The sequence below is a fragment of the Mangifera indica genome, chromosome 17 (genome assembly GCF_011075055.1).
Source record: "Mangifera indica cultivar Alphonso chromosome 17, CATAS_Mindica_2.1, whole genome shotgun sequence".
In the NCBI taxonomy this organism is placed as follows: domain Eukaryota; kingdom Viridiplantae; phylum Streptophyta; class Magnoliopsida; order Sapindales; family Anacardiaceae; genus Mangifera; species Mangifera indica.
In genome coordinates, this window is record NC_058153.1 from 9,177,104 (window position 1) to 9,198,406 (window position 21,303).

At 31.3% G+C, this 21,303-nt stretch overlaps 2 protein-coding genes across 3 annotated transcripts; one reads left to right on the forward strand and one right to left on the reverse strand.

Annotated features, from left to right (window-relative positions):
- Positions 1-587: 587 nt before the first annotated feature.
- On the reverse strand, positions 588-5,657 carry LOC123200815 (protein YIP4a-like). Of its 2 annotated transcripts, none has more exons than XM_044616208.1 (4): positions 4,744-5,657; positions 1,710-1,784; positions 1,009-1,311; positions 588-815 (listed from the first exon to the last, which is right to left on the reverse strand). In XM_044616208.1, exons 1-3 carry the CDS (start codon positions 5,269-5,271, stop codon positions 1,051-1,053), a joined length of 864 nt encoding a protein of 287 aa, XP_044472143.1. In that variant the 5' UTR covers positions 5,272-5,657; the 3' UTR covers positions 588-815; positions 1,009-1,050. The 2 variants fall into 2 exon arrangements, with proteins under 2 accessions (XP_044472143.1, XP_044472142.1); XM_044616207.1 differs by having other exon boundaries at positions 588-909.
- Positions 5,658-9,151: 3,494 nt separating this feature from the next.
- LOC123200933 lies at positions 9,152-14,678 on the forward strand. Its single transcript, XM_044616321.1, has 2 exons — positions 9,152-9,212; positions 13,915-14,678. The coding sequence occupies exon 2, from the start codon at positions 13,985-13,987 to the stop codon at positions 14,372-14,374; it is 390 nt and encodes a 129-aa protein (XP_044472256.1). The 5' UTR covers positions 9,152-9,212; positions 13,915-13,984; the 3' UTR covers positions 14,375-14,678.
- The last annotated feature ends 6,625 nt before the right edge of the window (positions 14,679-21,303 follow it).

Here is a 21,303-nt window from a genome sequence, read left to right on the forward strand (position 1 = left end):
AATTAAAATTGAGCTTAAAAGGATAATACAATTAAAATCTTTACATATTACAAATAATTATATCTTCATATATTTGTACTTCTATTATTCTTTATTTTCATTTAAAAATTTTATTTTATTTTTTAATAGCGAAAATGAAATTAAATTAATAAGATTATTGACTTATTTATAAATTCTTAGAATATAATTTTATGGGTATTTATAAATAAGACAAAGTATTATGTTATATATTTTGTTAATATCATAATGGATAATTTGGGATATAATTGAAACACTAAAGACATTTAAAAAAGCAGATACAATGAATGATTGTAGATTAATTTGAATAGTATCATAGCAACCTAAATATAGTTTAAATCGGGCTAAAGTTCGAAGATTTCGATACAATTATAATTCAAATTAGATTACAATTAAGGATTTTCGACCTAAAACTCAAACTAGTATGACACGAACACAATTCAATGATAAAAACTATTAGGTCTAGTTTTAGCCACCCACAATTTAAAAATCAAACAAATAAAAGTTATATTAAAAAAAAAATTAAAACAAATCCATACATCCCAATATTTTATGATTAAATCATTAGCTAAAGACTCAAAACAAAAATATATATATATATCTTCAGCTGAAGATTATATAATACTTATCCAATTACCTATACAGCCAATACGGTAGATTGAATTGAAGGAACTTGTTTATATATATTAACATACTCTCCAGGTACAATTAATCAAAAACTCTTTAAGAGGAAGCTTACAGCTGCCTACAATTCATCATTTGATCACCCACCCGCGCAGAACTTTTGGTACGATAACCTGAAGGATACTCTCCAACATATAAAACAGTGTTGTGTAAAGCTACCCAGAAGTTTCTTTCATACAATGTAAAATATTTCAAAGTTCAAAACTCCTAACAAATTAAAAGTCAGAAGTAGGAGTCAAAAAATAGATTAACATATGAGAAAATTGACCAACATATAAAGTTCCTATATAGATGGATGTGACTTACAATTTGGTATGGGAATCCCCTGTAATGAGCAGCAACATCATGCTAATCAATGGCAATGATGAGAAAACCAACGGAGACATACATGAGGAAGACGGGGTAGAGTGCAAGGGCTTTTCTCCTGGGGTTCACAGCTGAACTCATGAAAGGATAGGCGGCCCATGAGCTCCAAGCCAATGTCACACACACCACAATCACTTTCACCATCACGTTATCCTTCAACATACAGATTAAGGCTCCCACATCAAGTGGGAACAGACAATAACCCAGAAGACTAAGACTCTGGAAGAAAATTATGTGACCACCCTGAAATAATGTAAATTTTCACTTTAGTCTGAGTCATATTGTTAAAATGGATGCACACCTTTGCATTTTCCAAACTTCATATTATGCCCAAGAAAACATGACCAAAATGCTTAAAAAAAAAACAAAAAGGTAAATTGTTCTTTGACCAAAATATTAGATGCATTTAGTTAATGACTATGAATACATGACCAAAATGCTTTAAAAAAAAAAAAACAAAAAGGTAAATTGTTCTTTGACCAAAATATTAGATGCATTTAGTTAATGACTATGAATATATGACCAAAATGCTTAAACAAAAAAAAAAACAAAAAGGTAAATTGTTCTTTGACCAAAATATTAGATGCATTTAGTTAATGACTATGAATACAGACACCAACACGTGAGATAGAAGCCATTACCAATAGCAGCACGTTCAATGTCAATATAACAGCACCAGCTGCAAGTAGTGCAAATGCAACAGCGAATACCTCAGACTGGGAGAAAAACAGGGAAAAGCTGAAAGTTAGTCAATAAAAACCACTTAGATTTTTCAATTCAAACAAATTTATTCTACCCATACTTTGTACTGACAGAAGAAATCCACTTAAATCCATAGTAGCAAGGTAAAAGAAATAAGAGCAGATGGCCTCAAAGATAGCAACTAATTAAATATATTAGAGAAATAAAAATGCCACTTACACAATGATGTAGAACATTATTTGCTTTCCATATCATAGAAGAATATAAGCCCAATTGCAGTAGGAGCATTGAAACTACTTATTCTATTCTAATTTAAGAAAAGGAAAGAATAATTTCAATGACCACCTTTACAGTTCCCTCTGTTTAGTTTTTTTCCCGGTAACCAAGCTACGATATATGTTTATAAAAAAATTTATGAACCAGCAGGGGAGTTTTGTGATGAAAGTTCCAGAGAGATTTATGATAATTTTCATATCTGACAGGTGGTTTCTTAAAAATTTTGAAATCAAGGAGGTCATACCCATATTTTAAGCCAAACCTTAGTGACACCAATGAAATCAACCAAAAAAGAATAAAAGTAAACAGAAATGAGACTAAGCTCAGGATAGTAGATTGTTTCAAAACGACAAATTTGACCTCAAAAATGATTTGTTATCAACACAAAATAGAAAGATCATCATGCACGAACAAGAACAGAGAGGAACTCAAAACCTGCCAATCTAGGTGAACAAAGTCTTCAACACAACTATCTAAGTATCATCATGAGGAACAGAAACTAATTTCATTATTATAAAGGCCTATCCTATCAAACAATTCATTGAAAGGCTTTAATTAATTAATTAATCATTTGTTAATTTTAAACAAAAGTCTAAGTCTGATAAAGAGGATCAACTGCATCCTGAACCATTTGTAGATCTATAGTAAGGCGATACATTAAAAAAAGAATGTATCACTAGCAAAAAAATCATATGGTTACGCCCATCTACAAAAAAGCGTATGGGTTAAACCCAACTACAAAAAGATTCATTGAAAGGCTTTAATAAATTAATCAATCATCCATTAATTTTAAATGAGTGGAATCTAAAAAAGAGGATCAACTGGTGAATGAACCACTTGTAGTTCTACGGTAAGGAAATATATTAGATAATTCAGACTAGCACTAGCGAATAATCATATGATTACACCCAACAACCAAAAAGCATATGGATTAAACCCAACTACAAAAGAATAGATCAACCAAGTTTATGATGATATTTATAAAACAAATAAGAATTAATTGAAAAAAAGAATAACTAAAATTAATTGAATTTATATTAGATCTGCACAATGATCAAAGTGAATAAGGAAGATCTTTCTTTCTATAAGAAAGATAGAAATCAACTACATTGCAGCTTCCCGATAGAAGCAGACAACTCTTATTAAGATAATAGCAATTTTCAAGAATCATCAGACCATTTAAAAAAGTATACCAAACTTACCATCACAGTAAGAAAATCTCAAAACAGGATAAATTATGAGAAAAAACTGTTTGAGCAGAACTAGCCAAAACCTTCTATTAAAAATTAAATTGATCAAGACCATGATTGAACCTAATAGCAACTGATGTATTCTTTGAAAGGATGAATAAAATGACCCTCTTCATTAACATTTTAAATGGAAATGCCACATCTTTGAAAGTATTGATCTGAGATAAAGACATCAACTGCAACTTATATGCGTAACCTTTTTGTTCAGTTAGTGGTGACAAGATCACTAGTAACTCCACATCCATACCTTTGTTCTACCAGAGTAAAAATGTACCAAAGACACTTGAAATTATACGATTAAAGTGGTGTTAAACTACCCATCTGTAAGTCAATATTAGCAATTAGATTACTGGAAAACATCCCAAGTATCACTTTTACAGTCACCATGTGAAAGCTTAGTTTTACTTTTTCTCACCCTCACACCCAACACTCAAGAATAGGCTCTACAGGTTCAACTCTTCTTTCCATACATCACCGAACGTGCCCACCCTACATTTTCATCGCAAAGTCCCAACATTAAAGTCCAACCCTGCCTAGAAAAAAAATAGAGAATGGAGATACAATCTCAGAAGTGTAGAATACAAATGAAGTCTACTCTAGCTGATCTGTATACCTCATAATGTTTTCCAACACAACAGAATTTATATTACAGCCAAGCATATATATATACATATATATATACATATATATGAAATCAATATGCCAGCAAAGGCATCATTTATCAGTAAACACAATAAAAAACTAAAATAAAACCAAAAAAACGCATCTAATTCCAAGACTGCTATTCTGCATTTTATAAATAATTAGAAAACTTCAAGTTGAATCCAAAATCTTATGATCCAAAGAGAAGGACAATACTAGAACAAAAATATTGTATTTAGTTGAAATTGACAGCATAATATCAGACATTACACTTGGGGAGAAACTGCAAACATCCATAAGCTCAATTTGGATCATTTTTCAATATGAAGTCAGTCCTTCAACTTCTCTAAATTTAGGCATCTCATCAATAAAAAAATTTAGGCCTCAAATGCACACATATGAGACAAGTCAGTGAAAAAATTACTACCATCTTGAATCACACAGATATTTCATTACTCATTTTTAAGTACATCCTCATGGCAACTAAGTTGTGAGCAAAGAAACCCGACAAGGCCACAATAATCACTGGTAACTGCAATACTAATTTTTGCTCATTCAAACTCCTATGTACAAGCTGTATCTAAACGATATTTTGCCTCATCATCTATGTTAATAATTTTTTTTTTTTTTCATTTTCACGGGGAATTATACATAAATTTGGATGACTCACATTGATCTCAAGTAAATTAATTGCAAAGTTCATAATACAACTCTATAATTCTAAATTAAGCAATCCAACATTCTCCAAACCATTTAATAAATTATCAAATCAAGCGAAATCAATGTTTCTAAATTAAATGCTGACCTTCTTGACAGAGGCTGACCACGAGAGAGTGAGCCCTAAAAAAACTATAAAGAAGAAGGGGCCCCACAGATCCCAATCTCTCAGCGCTTTTCCCGGATCTTCTCTATATGGATTTGGAAACACAACCAGTTTCAAATTACTCACAATTCGCGACAGATCTCTCTTCACCGTGTCCCAAACCGGCTCCGTCAATGTGTTTGGAGCGGGCCCGAAACCGCTAGCCCCAACATTCGAACGAGAACTGGTAGGATTAGTCGACGGCGGGAACGGAGGCGGAAGCGCGTCGAGGACAGACGGCACCTTCTGATTGGAAGAAGGAGGAACTGAAGGGAGGTTCGAATTAATGAAAGGAGTAGACAAAGCAGAGGAGACAGGGATCGTGGCGGGCGGGGTCGGACTGGGAAGCGGGGCCGGAAGGACAGTGGATTGGCCTGATTGGACGCTGGCGTGGATCAGGTTTTCGATCTCGTCGATGTCGGATTGGGACGAAGAGTGCAGAGGTATGGTATCACTGAGTGAGTGCGACATTTTCTCAAGAAAAGTAGGGGTATGGTTTTCGTATTAAATATCTCGGGAAAGTGACAAGAGTTATAATGAGGATGGAGTGGGATCCGATGGGGAGATTAAATAAAATGATTGAATTTTGGGAGGTTTCTTCGTGGATTCATCGGGGAAGATTGCTTTCTGTTTGATCCGGCTAATGGTCAGAAACGTACCGTGTTTTTTGTTTGCTGAAAAAACTTTGACAACGACACCGTTTCCTGTTTTCCTGAAGTTTTTTTTTTTTTTTTTTTTTCAGGTGCTGTTTTCCTGAAGTTGTCTTAAGAGAGCCGGTCAACTTTAAAGACTTCCCCCAATCTTTAGTATAATTCCATACTACCAAGAGTTTCAAAATTATCATTCCTCGACACCAAACCCCGGCCCCGCCGTCCCCTGCCAAATGAAAATATTGAACCCCCTTAAAATTTTGCCTATTCAATCTTGTCTCCCTCACATAAGCTGGTTGGCAAAATTAGAGAAAGCCTTAATGATCCAAAATTTACATAGTGCTTTGCTTATAATTAGATTGTGTCAATTTATTACATCATCCATTAATATGATACAAATCTAACATGCTTGAAGCCGGTTAGACTTGATCTTAATCGTAAACATAATTATAATTATAGCATATTAATGTTAATAATCTCAAGTTATTTATTAGTCATGTTGTAACTGGATCTAGAGATTTTCGACCATCAAACTTATTTAGCAACATAAATAATTGAATGAGCTTTTTGTGTTAGTTTAGAAATTTTAATTGAATGAGTTAAATAATCACTTAAATATATTTTTTTTCAATGTATGTATCCACATGATGACAAATTAATAAATATAATTATAAATTATTCAATAATTTGTTATGAATTTCGTAATTTTGGCCTTAATCACTATATTTAATAGAGGTGTGTATAATTCAGTCAAATCATAAAATTAGATCGAAGCGAAATGTTTAAAAATTACAATTTGGTTTGCAAAATAATTTGTTTTAAGTTGAAAATTTTTCAAATCATGTTTTTTCAGTTCACATTGTGATTTAGGTGATTTCAAACCGAACTAAATCGTAAAATATATTTTTTTAAAATATATATATATAACTATGTTTGACAAAATTTTTCAATAAATATTTAGGTATATAATATGTTTTTTTTATATTTATTTTTTTATTTTTTTACATATATGTTGTATATTTATTTTACATATTTTAAAAAACTATAATTTAGTTAAATTTATTAAACAATATATATATTTAGAAATGAGTGATTTTAAAAATTGATCACCATAATAGTCAAATCGTGTATCGAAAACATAAATTTTTATATCATATCATATGATACTTCTTTTAAAAAATAAAATAATAATAATAAATTATATTGATATATCATTATTTTGAAAATTATTATAAACACTATTAACATTTAAAATTTTTTCATATATACCTTTATTATATCATATTTTTTCTAAAAAATATATTAATCTATATGATATGTTTATTATATTATATTAATTTGATACACCTTATGATACATATAATTTTTTATTTGTATTATATCATATTATATAAGACATATTATATATCATAGGATATTAATAACTATAATTTAAGTTGTGATATAAACTGAATCAAAACATATTTTTCAACTTGGTTTAAAAATTTTTTAAATCATTTATTTCAATTTAGTTTAAAAAATATTTAAACTTATTAAATCGAACCGTATACATCCTGATGTTTAGGTACTAAAAAATAAAAAAAAATATGAAAAAGCCCCCTTTTTTTTCCCCCTCATTGGTAGACAGAATTTGTCCAACTCAGGATGGAAGAGAAAATTGCTCCCACGCAAGACTGTGCGAGGCAAAGTAGCACCATGTAATTTATGCATGTACAAGGGATAATTTTAAAGGTTGAATGATCATTTCTTATCCAAACTACTGCGATTTTTTTTTAAATTTTTAAGTGTGAAAAATCTATTTATTCATTCATTATTTGTTCCTATTAATAAAAATTATTATGTGAAAGATTATGAAAGTTATTTCACTCAAAACCAATTTAGTATCTTCCTCAAAACCATTGTCTCATCAAAAGTTATTTTCTCTCTTATCTTCCATATTTGCTCCAACTAGGGTTACAATTGATCAAGCCGAGTATTGCTCGTTTCAAGCTTGATAAACTCAATAATTGTAGGTTCAAGCTTAAAGTTGAGATAGGAATATAAACTTTACAACATATACACACACACACACAAAAATCAATTATTTTCATATTCAAAGTTAGTAAGTAAGATTTTAGTAGTGTGAATATAAAACTTTTAATTTTTAAGAGTTTGTTGATATTATATTTAAACCAAGTTACAAACTCACTTAGTTGAATAGCAATGGGCTTGAACTTGACTTAATAATAATTGAAACAAGTCGTGAGCAACTAACGAGAGGCTTAACACGATGTAATCCAAAGACTCTTGGGTTGTGTTATAGATATTCAAATCTTGGTAGGGTGATTGGGTTGTTAGGCCCACATGCTAGGTTTGGCCCACTCGCACAATAGGCCATGTTAGCATCGATATGACTTATTGACACATTTGCACACATAAGTACAACCAACAAATATAAATTTTAATCCCAAGCATTTTTAATATCTAAATTACAAAATATCCTATTCTTTATGCATCATTAGACCTGTTGGCTTAGCTGAAACTTGGGTAGCAAGAATGTGATTTAAATTAATAAAATTATAGGTATAAATTTATATAAAAATGATAATATATTATTATATAATTAAATAATTTTAAATTAAAAATAAAATAATACTTAATTATATAATAATATATTATTATTTATATATAAATTTATGCTTTTTTTTTTAATACAAATAATTCTAATATATTTAAGTAGTTTGTACCTGACCAATTCCACGATTTGAACTTGGTCAAAATTTTACTCACGAGGATTTATCTGCAATTGCTGATGGCTGCGTTAAAACTCCCGCCCATGCTGATGCCATTGCCAGCTGGCACATAATATTATCCGCGCCAAATTGTTGTACTAGCCATGCTAAAACAATTCACAACATGACAAACAAAAAATAATGATAAATGTGGAGTCGTTACATATTCTTACTGAATGCACCACCACACAATTTTATTTATTTATTTATTCCTTTACAGGATAATTAACTTAATCAAAAATTTAAAGATAAAGTGGGTACTTAATTAGGAATGTATTAATCGTAAATTTTAAATTTAAATTTTTAATTTAGAGGTTGGCTATACTTTTTGCCTATATGTTTTATATGTATAAAATACATATTTTATATATTTTTTATATAAGGATATCACAGAATATATTTAAAGTGGTAATATAAAATACACACACATCAGATATATATATATATATATATATATATATATATATATATATATATATATATATATATATATATATATAAAACATGTATTTATTAACTATTTTGGTGAGATAACATAATTTTAATTACTCTGTTTACTTCATTTACTCTATTTTAGATAAGTTGATCAAAGATATATTTAATTAGTCAAATAATATCATTATTGTGTTTTGGACGATATTGTTTAAGGATAAATGGATCATTTTTTAATTTTTAATTTTTATCTATATTTTAAAAAGATTATTTTTATTTATTAAATAATAAATACTTACGTAAAAACTTATTCAATAAAAAAAAAAATCTATTTTTACCATTTTTTATAATAAAAGCAATTTAAAAATCAAATAAAATAAAAAACTTTTCATTTATCGCAAGATTCCGGAAACTTCCGTCGTGACACGCTAGTTCAATCTTATACGCATTTTTTTATTTCAACTTATGCGGCAACTTCCTTTCCTTTCTCTACTTCTGTATCCAACTTCTTAGCAGCGTCTGAAAATTCCATCGAGCCCACGTCAATCTCCCTATATTTATAACTGTTGAAGATTATCTGAACCTTTTGTTCAAAAATAAATATATATAAATAAATTAAAAGTGGAGTTACGTTGAAAACAGTTGGAAAAAAACTGCTAGTAGTTTATATGTGTTTAGATTAAGACATGTAGTTAAAAAAAAACTCCCTGCTGGTTTGTAAGTTATTTAAAAACTACTTTGTAACTGACTTGTCTATATAAAGACAAGCATATAAGCATTATTGTTTTAATGAATAATACACTGAAAGATTATTTTTAAGTCTGAAAAAAAAATTATTTTCATTTCTTTCAAGTCTAACAATTGGTATCAGAGCATTAAGTGTTCTTAGTGGATCTGTGTGTGAAAATTGCTTGAAAGAGTGTGAGTTACTTTGAGGGATAAACACTGTGAGATTTACAAAATAAAAGGTGAACAAAAATGGCCTCTTCATCAAATTCTTCCTTGCCCGCAGTACCAATTTTTAATGGAGTTCACTACCACATATGGGCAGTGAAAATGAAGATTTTTTTACAAGCAGCTGATTTATGGGACGTTGTCGAAACAGATGGAAATTTTCCAACCATGCCTGAGAATCCTACAGTGGCTCAAATGCAGTTGTATAAGTCAGAAACCAAGAAAAAGAGCAGGGCTTTATCTTTCTTGCACTCTACGATTGCTGATAATATTTTTGTCAAGATTGTGCACTGCACTACTGCCAAGCAAGTATGGGAGAAGTTGCAACAAGAATATCAGGGTTCGGAGAAGACTCGAACCATGAAGATAATCACACTGAAAAGACAACTTGAGAATACTAGAATGAATGACACAGAGAGTGTTTCACAATATTCAGATAGGATTATGAAATTGGTGAATGAAATGAGAATTTTGGGAGAAGATCTCTCTGAGGAAAGAATTGTAGAGAAAGTTCTTGTGAGTTTGCCGGAGAAGTTTGAGTCAAAAATTTCTTCTCTAGAGGATTCAAGAGACATCACTTCAATCTCTCTTGCTGATTTGATGAGCGCTCTTGAGGCGCAAGAGCAACGAAGGAAGATGCGAAGTGAGAATGGAGTTGAGATGGCTTTTCAAACTAAGGCCACATTTAAGTCAAAATTTACCAAGGAAGGAAAGAAGCCTTATTTCAGTAAAGGAAAAAATAAAAAATTGGAGGGGTTTAACTGTTCAAATAAAAAAGAAAGAAGTCAGCTCTCTTGTAGTCATTGCAAGAGAAATAATCATAAAGAGGATGAGTGTTGGTTTAAGGGTAAAGTACCGCCACCTTTGAAGTGTAGATTTTGTAACAAAAATGGACATATAGAGAAGTTTTGCTACCGAAAACAGGAGCAACAGAATCCAGAACCATTGGTTCAACAAAATCAGCAATTGAATGTTGCAGAAGAAGAGAAAAATGAAGAATATTTGTTTATGATGATGGATGCTCAAGAACAAAATCACTCCTGGATTATTGATAGTGGGTGTACTCAACACATGACAAGTAATGCAAAGTTGTTCACTCATATAGAAAAGTCAAACGGAGTAGTTCGAATGGGAAATGGAGAAAAAGTGCCAATCACAGGAAAAGGCACTGTGGCCTTGCAAACAAATTCAGGTACCAAATTAATTTCTAATGTCCTTTTGGTGCCTAGTTTAGAACAAAATTTGTTAAGTGTTGGCCAATTGATGCAAAAAGGTTTTGTTCTAGAATTTAAAAATGGAGTATGTAAAATTACAGACTCTAATGGTCTAGAATTTAAATGTGTTCCTATGAAAAATAAAAGCTTTGTGGTGGATTGGAACACTATAGAACCTTATGCATTGTGTAGTAGACATGAAGATGAATCATTGCTTTGGCATAAAAGGTTGGGTCATTGTAATTTTAATTCTATTCAACTAGCACAGAAGCAGAATTTTGTGAGTGGTTTACCCAGTATTGAAGTGAGTGATAAGGTTTGTGAGAGTTGTCAAATTGGGAAACAACATAGACATCCATTTCCCAGTTCTTCAAATTGGAGAGCAAAAGAGAGATTGGAGTTAGTTTACTCGGATATTTGTGGACCCATAAAAACTCCCTCACTAAATGAAAGTAAGTATTTCTTACTTTTCATTGATGATGCCACAAGGATGACGTGGATTTATTTTTTAAAGGCTAAATCAGAGGTGTTTGGTGTATTTAAAAAATTCAAAGCAATGGCTGAGACACAAAGTGGCTTCCCTTTGAAGTGTTTAAGAACTGACAACGGCAAGGAGTATTCCTCTGCCGACTTTGATTCTTTTTGTGCAGATTTTGGAGTTCAGCACCAATTCACAGTGATATATTCTCCTCAGCAAAATGGCGTTGCCGAAAGAAAAAATCGAACCATCATGGAGATGACAAGATGTCTTTTGATAGAAAAAAAATTGCCCAAGTGTTTTTGGGCTGAAGCGGCAAATACGGCGGTATACTTGATTAATAGATTACCAACGAAGGCTGTACGAGACATGACTCCCATAGAAGCTTGGAGCGGATTGAAGCCAGCCCTCAAGCATATAAGAGTATTTGGTTGCATAGGCTATGTTCATACTCCTGATGTAAAAAGAAGTAAATTGGATGACAAAGCAGAGAAATGTGTATTGGTGGGTTATAGCAATCAAGCCAAGGGTTACAGAATGTACAATCCAATTTCGAAAAAGTTTTTTGTGAGTTGAGATGTTGTGTTTGATGAAGAAGCAACATGGAATTGGGAGGTAAAAGGAATTGATGGAGAAAATTCTGTAGCTGTAGATATGAAAAAAAATGTATTTGAAGATGATGTGTATAATGAGGAATATGCAAATGATGAGGAAGAAATTGCAGTGAAAGGTACCAGGCCTCTTCATGAAATTTATCAAAGGTGTAACAGCGTTATGATTGAACCGTCTTCTTTTTTCGAAGCAAGTAAGCATGAAGGGTGGCAAAAGGCAATGCAGGAAGAGATTTTAATGATTGAGAAGAACAAAACTTGGGAGCTAGTAGATGCACCTGAAGGAAAGAAAATTATTGGAGTGAAATGGGTTTACAGAGTAAAAATAAATCCAAATGGTTCTGTCAAACAATTGAAAGCACGTTTAGTTGTGAAAGGGTATTCTCAGATGGTCGATATTGACTATACTGAAACTTTTGCTCCAGTTGCAAGATTGGATACAGTAAGACTTCTTATTGCACTTGCTGCTCAAAGGCAATGGGAAATTTCACATTTGGATGTCAAGTCAGCCTTTCTAAATGGTTGGCTGGAAGAAGAAATCTATGTAGCTCAACCTGAGGGGTTTGTAATTGAAGGAAAAGAAAGAAAAGTGTACAGGTTACTTAAAGCCCTTTATGGCCTCAAACAAGCCCCAAGAGCTTGGTATAGTCGGATTGATTCATGGCTTGAAATTCAAAGTTTCAGGAGGAGTCCTAATGATGCTACCTTATATGTAAGACAAACTAAAGGAGGAACGGTGTTAATTTCTCTTTATGTGGATGATCTTTTAATTACAGGTAGTAATCCAAAAGATATTGAAGAATTTAAGATGAGTATTATGAAGGAATTTGAGATGACTGACTTGGGAAAAATGAAGTATTTTCTAGGCCTGGAAGTGAGTCAAGAAATGGATGGTATTTTCATATGCCAAAGTAAATATACTCAAGAGATTCTGAAGAAGTTTTTTATGGAAAATTGTAAGCCTACAGCAACTCCTTTAGTGTTGAATGCAAAGCTGAGGAAGAATGATGGAAGCAAGAGGGTTGATGAGACAAAGTTTCGAAGTCTGGTGGGAAGCTTGATGTATTTAACGACAACAAGGCCAGATTTGATGTACTCTACTAGTCTATTGTCTAGATTTATGCAAGAACCTAGTGAGGAACATTTCTCTGCAGGAAAACGAGTTTTACGGTATCTAAAAGGAACTAAAGACCAAGGAATTTGGTTCAAACGAGTTGAAGAGGAGAAGTTGAGAGGATATGTAGATAGTGATTGGGCTGGAAGTGTGGATGATATGAAGAGTACAACAGGTTACTGCTTTACACTTGGCTCAGGAATTTTCTGTTGGTGTTCGAGAAAACAAGAGATCGTGGCTCAAAGCACAGCTGAAGCTGAATATGTTGCTGCCGCAGCCGCAGCGAATCAAGCAATATGGATCAGAAAATTGATGAAAGATCTAGGAGAAGAACAAGTTGAAGCGACTATGATCGAGTGCGACAACAAGTCAGCTATTTCTATTGTCGAAAATCCAGTCCAACATGGGAGGACTAAACACATAAATATCAAGTATCATGCCATTAGGGAAGCTGAAAAATCAAAAGAAATCAAAATGGTTTATTGCAATTCAGAATCCCAGGCTGCTGATATACTCACCAAAATATTGCCGAAGTCCAGATTCGAGATGTTAAAGAGCATTCTTGGAGTTGTTTCCAAAAGGTTCAAGGAGGAGTGTTGAAGATTATCTGAACCTTTTGTTCAAAAATAAATATATATAAATAAATTAAAAGTGGAGTTACGTTGAAAACAGTTGGAAAAAAACTGCTAGTAGTTTATATGTGTTTAGATTAAGACATGTAGTTAAAAAAAAACTCCCTGCTGGTTTGTAAGTTATTTAAAAACTACTTTGTAACTGACTTGTCTATATAAAGACAAGCATATAAGCATTATTGTTTTAATGAATAATACACTGAAAGATTATTTTTAAGTCTGAAAAAAAAATTATTTTCATTTCTTTCAAGTCTAACAATAACTTCATTTCATTCCTTATTTTTACCATCAAACTATAATTGTCAAGCCAATTGTTAGTAAACTAAACATGGGAACAAACAGCTGGTCTTTGCTCAGCCGCCTGAAAATGGCCGTTAAGAAGGTGAAAGTATTGTTGAACTTCAACTTAAATCGATGGCGTATTGCTTCGATGATCGGTGCTTCTTCAAGCAACCGTTTGTTCAGCTTTAACGACCATCCGGGCTTGAGGGCATGCACCGTAGACGATATGGAGTCGTCGTGGGACGAGACGAGTTCAATTTCGAGGTCAGGATCCCTTCACAGAACGATAAGTTACCCTTCGGATCAGGATGTTATTGACAAGAGAGCTGAGATGTTTATTGCTAATTTTCATAAACAGCTTCAGATTGAGAGACAGATCTCTTTGGAGCTTCGTTACTGTAGAGGAAATAGCTTTGGATCTTCTGTTTCTCCTTGAGGGTTGGAGTAGAGTTTCTGTGAAGAAGCCTATATTTTTTTTCTGAGAGGTTTTCTATTACAGATTTAATTAATTGTACAAAGTTTTTTATTTTTGAATTTTCAAATGATTTTCTATATTGGAATGTGATTTTTTGTATTTTAATTATTTTATCTTGTGTTGGATTGTATTTGAATTTTCCTTCGTTTGTTTGTTTATTCTTTGATTTATTTGTATAATGTAAATAATGAAAATATTTAATTGTTATTTATAGCGTTACATAATGTGACAATTAGTGCATAATGTAAGGAATATTTTTATTAAATTCTCCCATTATTTTTATTTTAAATATTATTTTGTACACTAGAATAGTAAAGCCTAAAACTCCTTATGACACGTCTTTGAACTTTTAACTAATCAAATCTACATATTTGATAAATCAATCCACCATATCATATAATGTTTTTATTTTTTAATTATTTAAATAAATACCTTTAATTATCAAAAAAACCATGGTTGTATAATTAAAAAAATAAAAAATTGTATATTAAAAATAAATTCAATCATAAAATTTACAAATATCAGTACCATATATTTAGTTATCTTTCATATCTAAATTCTTAAAATTTTCAAATATATTTTTAGCAACACGATTCTACAATTTTAAATTTATCATCACCCAATTTTACATATATATAATGATTTTAGCAATATTTCAGTGTAAATTTAACCTTTTGTCATCCAAAAAATATTTGCTTGCACTAGACAAAAGCACAAGATAAGCTTTTTTATGTGTTTTTCATTATATTAAAATATCAAAATTATCATTTCCGTTTATAATTTTAGATAAATTATCAATATTGATATAATTAGTTTAATTACCAAAATTAAAACTTGAACTTACCGATCACTTTTCTTTCATCAGGATAGACCACAAATGCATAACCAATTGAATTTACCCATGACTGTGAAGTGCATTTTCCATATTTAAATTCATAAACATCATACATTTTAAACCAAAAAAAAAAAAAAAATACTTAACATCTTTTATTCTCACTGGTAAAAATTCTAATAAAATTCTCACTATAACTTACAAATTTTCAACTCTTAATAAATTTGCCCATTTATCTAAAACAGTAGATGTAGCAAATAAAGAAGGTGTATTTTTTAATATATTTTTAAATTTTTTCTTCTATTTGTCTTAAAATACCGCAAAAAGCTTCATGATCTCTATATTTTTTAATAACAAAACTAATATTCATTGTAAAATATAAAACTAAATAATTAATAGGATAATAAATTTTCGGACATCGATTAGCATAATTTTTTAATGGTTCTAAAATATTTATTAAAGTAAAACTAATTTCCCTATCATGGTCAATCAAATATATAAAATTTTAAGCATCTTTTTGTTGTATACTAAAATATTGAGTAATTATAGTTTCATATCTTTCACAAGACTTTAACATTAAACAAGTTGAATTCCAATGGGTTTTATCATCAATTTTTAATTTTTAATTTTTTTTGCTTAATTCCATTTGTTTACACATTACATGGTATGTTTGTAAACATGCAAGAGATGATGTTATTTTGTTATTAGCTAAACTAATTTTATCTTATGTAATTAATTAAATTCATTATATGACAGACACATCTAACTATAAATAAGTTTGATACACCCTCCAGGGGCATATTTGTCCTTTATTTGGACTTAGATTTGAATCCAAAATGAATAAGGCCAAAAACAAAATTAGAATTCAAAATTTTGGCTTGATGTATGGTCGAGCATAGGGAAATGTATGTTTGTACATTGATTGCCACGCTAACAAAATATGATGATGTACACCCACACATCCTTAGGATATATGACCATACATTGTGCTTTATATGAAATTGTATAAACAAGAGGATCCTGAATTGGAGTAGGAGTTTATATTTTTTGGATCACTCTCTCAAACAAAGACAGAGAGGGAGAAACAATGTTTTAGAGGAAAAAATCATCAAGCTATTATTGAGCTAAAGATATCTAGCACGAGTTAGGATTTTCGACAACCAAGAATTAAAAAAGAACTATGTTGAATCCTGTTTGCTTGGCATCCAAGTAAGTTGAAGTATTTTGTTTGCCCTTTTGGATTAATCCTTGAATGAATTTATGTTTTCTTTTTTTATTTTTTCTGGTAAGTATAATTAGATGGCTTCATAAGAATGGTAAGTAATTAATGAATTTATGTTTTATTGCTTTGATTATGTGTGCTTGAATCTTGGATGATTTTTTTATTTTTTTGGCCAAAAGCATCTTGGATGAATGTTGCATGTTTAAAGCTTTCAAGAAACTTGGAAACTGGTTACAAATTTAATATTTAGGGAAATTTTCATTGTCTTAGATGCCGAGTAATAACTAGGGTATATTGTGATGTTGAGTTATTGAAAATCCAAGAAAAATCCATCCAAGAATGATCATAATTTAGTTCCAAGATATCACGTATGGTCGTGTCATGCAAGGTCACATGCGTACATAGGCTAGAAACAAATAGAGTTTATAAAGGTGTGCATTTGTACAGTTAAAGTGTATGTTTGTACATCCATTCTCAAAAACTTAATTTCGTTGGCAGACAAATTTGTAATGAGGCATGTACAACTATCATGGCTTAAGATCGATTCTTAACGTCACGTACGCCCATAACAACAAGCATGTATGGCCATGCATGACTGCTTAGGGTTACGAAAAGCCTTAGAATTAAGTAAAGAAGATGATGAATAATAATTAGGAGATGTACGCCCATGCACCTAAAAAATGTATGACCATACATCCCCTTTCATGCATGTATGTCTGTGAAAACCAAGGTGTGATCATGCAAGAATAAAAATGTATGCCCATGACTTCATGAGAGTGATTAAACACCTCTTAGACCATGTATGTCCATACATAACCAAGTGGGCAACTGTACACAAATTTCAAGATAAACTCATGACTTGGTTATATACAAGTCCTGTACAATAAGAATTTTAGGATTACATGTCTATCGATTGGTAAGGATGACCAAGACATAGAGAAAATGCTTGGGGTCCATAGATTGCTACACTAAAACCACAAATTTGTTAATTAACAATGAAATAGGACAACCAAGACTAGAGAGCCTTAGAAATTGGTTACTAGAATGGGTATAAAGATTCCTTTTATTTAGTTGAGAACCAAGCAACCTTAGATTGGAATAGAGATAGACTTATGTTAGAAAAGGAAAGGGATAGATAAGATTGATGAAGTATATGATAGATCATTCTTACTTTATGTATATTAAGAATGTTAAACATGCATGACTAGATTTAGATTACTTTATGTATATTGAAATTGTTAAACATGCATGATTAGATTTGGCAACACTTTACCCTAAAGGAAAGGTGTAACACCCTTTCTAGAAGTGCTACTCTTTAAAGGGAAGTATTACTAAAATTGATCATAAGAGTAATCATGAAGCCCTTTAGAAGGAAGCATTACTAACATTGATCATAAGAGAAATCATTTAAATAAAAAAGTAAACAATAAAATAACTGTAACAATATAAGACTGAAATACCTTTATTTAAAAACAAGCGCAAAAAATGTACAAAAGATGTCTCAACTATAAACAAAAGATTAAGCACCCAAATGCAATGATTGATTGTTCTTAGTTTATTAAAAACATAAAAACACATGAAACCATCAAATGATATAATAGCCCTCCACTGCTCATACCTGTCGAACTCTTGCATTGAAGCCATCACTTAGTCCTATCTCCTACAAAATAGACAAAATAGGAAAGTGTGAGTGAAAATCACCTAATAAGTAAAAACATAAAACATATATTTCATAATTCCTATCTTGCCTTCAGACTCGATTCACCCTAACTAATCATTAAGAGTAAGTTATTTACTTAGCCTTGATAAGTTGAACCTATACTTAACTATTTAAAACTTTGGATCTACTAAGTTCCTTAAATTTGCCTCATACTTATATCCCTTATATCAGGTCTTTATTAAACCATTAAGATCCTATTTGAGCTTACATGATATAATAAAAGCTTACTTAACTTGAAACTGAGCTATAACTAACTTGTTAATTGGACCAAATTGATACATGTATTTAGCACATTAGCTACATGAATATCTTAACTACGTAGTCCACTTCTTACACCATTATTGAATTGTGGCTCACCACCTTATTGTAGGTGATTAGGTTCTATTGTAAATCAATTATCCTATTGCAAACAGTGCCTTACTACGTGATGTGTAAGGAGTATCTCATAGGTGTCCATTTGTAACAACCTTTAAACTTGTACCGCCAACTATGATATGGTCATACTACACATGCATGTTAACTCAAGTTACCTGTCTATAAGCTCATAATGCTTTCACCTTTAATTGCTCTACATCTTAAGCTCTTGATGTAATATCATATACTATGAGGGTTACATTGTACCACTAAAGTTCTCAAAATTCATAACTTAACTTTTATTTTATAGTTTGCATTACACACGATCATTTATATCTGGTAAACAGTCGTTCATTTTGAATATGTGATAAACAAGCGTCTATGATTTGCTGAACAAGTATTCATCACCCTTTGATGGACCACCATCCTTCTTTATCATAGTCGTTTCTAAGCCTAAAGGTATTTTTTTCTTTCTACTAAGTTCCTTAAATTTACCTCATACTTATATCCCTCATATCGGGTCTTTATTAAACCATTAAGATCTTATTTAAGCTTACATAATATAATGAAAGCTTACTTAACTTGAAACTGAGCTATAACTGACTTGTCAATCAAACTAAGTTGATACATGTATTTAGCACCTTAGCCACATGAATATCATAACGATGTAGTCTGCTCCCTATACCACTATTGAACTGTGGTCTAACTTGAGTCTACTATGGCTCACCATACTCTATTGCAGGTGATTAGGTTTTATTGCAAATCAATTATCTTATTGTAGACAATGCCCTACCACAGGTGGTGTAAGGAGTATTTCATACGTGTCCCTTTGTAACAACCTTTAAATTCATGTCGCTAACTATGATATGGTTATACTATGCATGCATGTTAACTCAAGCTACTTGTCTATAAACTTCTAATGCTTTCACCCTTACTTGCTCTACATCTTAAGCTCTTAAGGTAGTATCATATATTGCAAGGGTTATATTGTACCACTAAAGTGCTCAAGATTCATAACTTAACTCTTATTTTATAGTTTGTATTACACACAACCGTTCATATTTGATGAATAGTTATTCACTTTAAATGTGTGATGAACAAGTATCCATGATTTGATGAACAAGCGTTCATCACCCTTTGATGCATAACCATCTTTCTTCATCATAGCTATTCCAAAGCCCAAAGGTATTTTTATCTTTCTATTATATGCTTGAGAATTCATTGTGATGAATGGTCATTCATAACACCTTTCTTAATGATGATAAACAACGAGCAACACACATGCATGTTCGTCTGACATCGTGAAAACAATTTAAAGGCCATGAATAGACATTCGTTATCGAATGAACAATCATTCATGATGTATAAAAATCTTATTATAGGCATGGGTCGATCATTCATACTTAATGAATGTTCACTTATAACATTTGGAAACCTAAAAATACATTGTTTTTGAAGTTGCAATATCATTTATCCAATTCTATCAATCATACCAACATTCCAATATCATTTTAATACTCTAAATCATGCCATAATAGAGTCAGTATGTAACATCCATCCCTAGAAGTACTACTCACCGAAGGAGAAATGTTATGAATTAATATCCAGAGTGTATATTTTTTTTTCTTTGAAATACTTAAAAATAAACGCATCACTAAAAGTGTTTAAAAATTATTCTAAGAAAACTGAAAATCTGAAAGCAAACAAAATATGTATATACTCATATGAAAACTCATCTAAAAGCATCTGAAAACATGGAGTAATCATATACAACTATACAATCATCTCAAAAAGGTCAAAAGTCAATAAAAACATGCGACTGTATGCATGTAATATAAACTAGAGATAACCTGCTCCAACCGGATCTATCTTCATTGACCTGACCTTGTCTCGCAGCTACATCGATCACCTATACTTGCAATCATGAAAGAAAAGGAAGCAAGAGATAAGAACACTCAGTAAGGGGAAATAATTAAGTAAACTATCTTCTTTCCTGTTCTAACTTACTCTTGGGACTCAACCTTATTCATAACCTCCATAAGAAATCGAGGGATAATCTAGTTCATTATTTTCTATTTGGGTCATACTTTGTCCTATCTGGTGTCTATTTAATACTTTCTGGAAACTGACTATAGAGATTTGGCACTTTTCTAAGCTCGAGCTCTCTTCCTTTCTCTCACTACACCATTTTTGAATCTGAATTGAGCTATACTACAAGCATACTCTACTACAAACAGACCCTACTAAGGGTCTATGTCCTACTACAGATGTGCCCTATTATAGGTGGTGTAGTGTAAAATGCCTCATCATAGTTCATAACATGCATGCATGCCTTATATCTTACCAATCTTGCTTCCATCTAAATCTATTCATAACTCACCAAATCATACTCTTAGAACGACCCCTAAATCTTGAGCCCCAAATTTTTTTTTTTCTTTTTTTTTCTTTTTTTCTTTTTCTTTCCTTTCTTTTCTTTTCTTTCCTTTCTTTTCTTTCTTTCTTTCTTCCTTTCCTTTTTCTCCTTCTTTTCTTTCTTTCTTTCTTTCCAAAAACTGTGAAATACTATTCATAGAAATATCATTTAGCAGGGCAACCTTTTTTTCATACAATTTAACAGTCCAAACAGTTTCTAATTCATATAAGCTATATATCGTTGAAAAGAAGACTCAAAGAGATTTCCAACAAGCCATAATAGCACTCATAATTCATTACATAAGACAGTCAAAATGTGAGATGAAATCAGTGGCAAAAAACTATCTTCA

What these genes read in the sequence shown, in the direction of transcription:
- LOC123200815 (XM_044616208.1), bottom strand. Translation starts at nt 5,271, where the DNA reads ATGTCGCACTCACTCAGTGATACCATACCTCTGCACTCTTCGTCCCAA. An exon ending in GGTCAGCCTCTGTCAAGAAG is followed by an intron (nt 1,785 to 4,743) that starts GTCAGCATTTAA and finishes TTTTTCTCCCAG; the next exon opens with TCTGAGGTATTCGCTGTTGC. An exon ending in CATTGAACGTGCTGCTATTG is followed by an intron (nt 1,312 to 1,709) that starts GTAATGGCTTCT and finishes ACATTATTTCAG; the next exon opens with GGTGGTCACATAATTTTCTT.
- LOC123200933 (XM_044616321.1), top strand. Translation starts at nt 13,985, where the DNA reads ATGGGAACAAACAGCTGGTCTTTGCTCAGCCGCCTGAAAATGGCCGTT.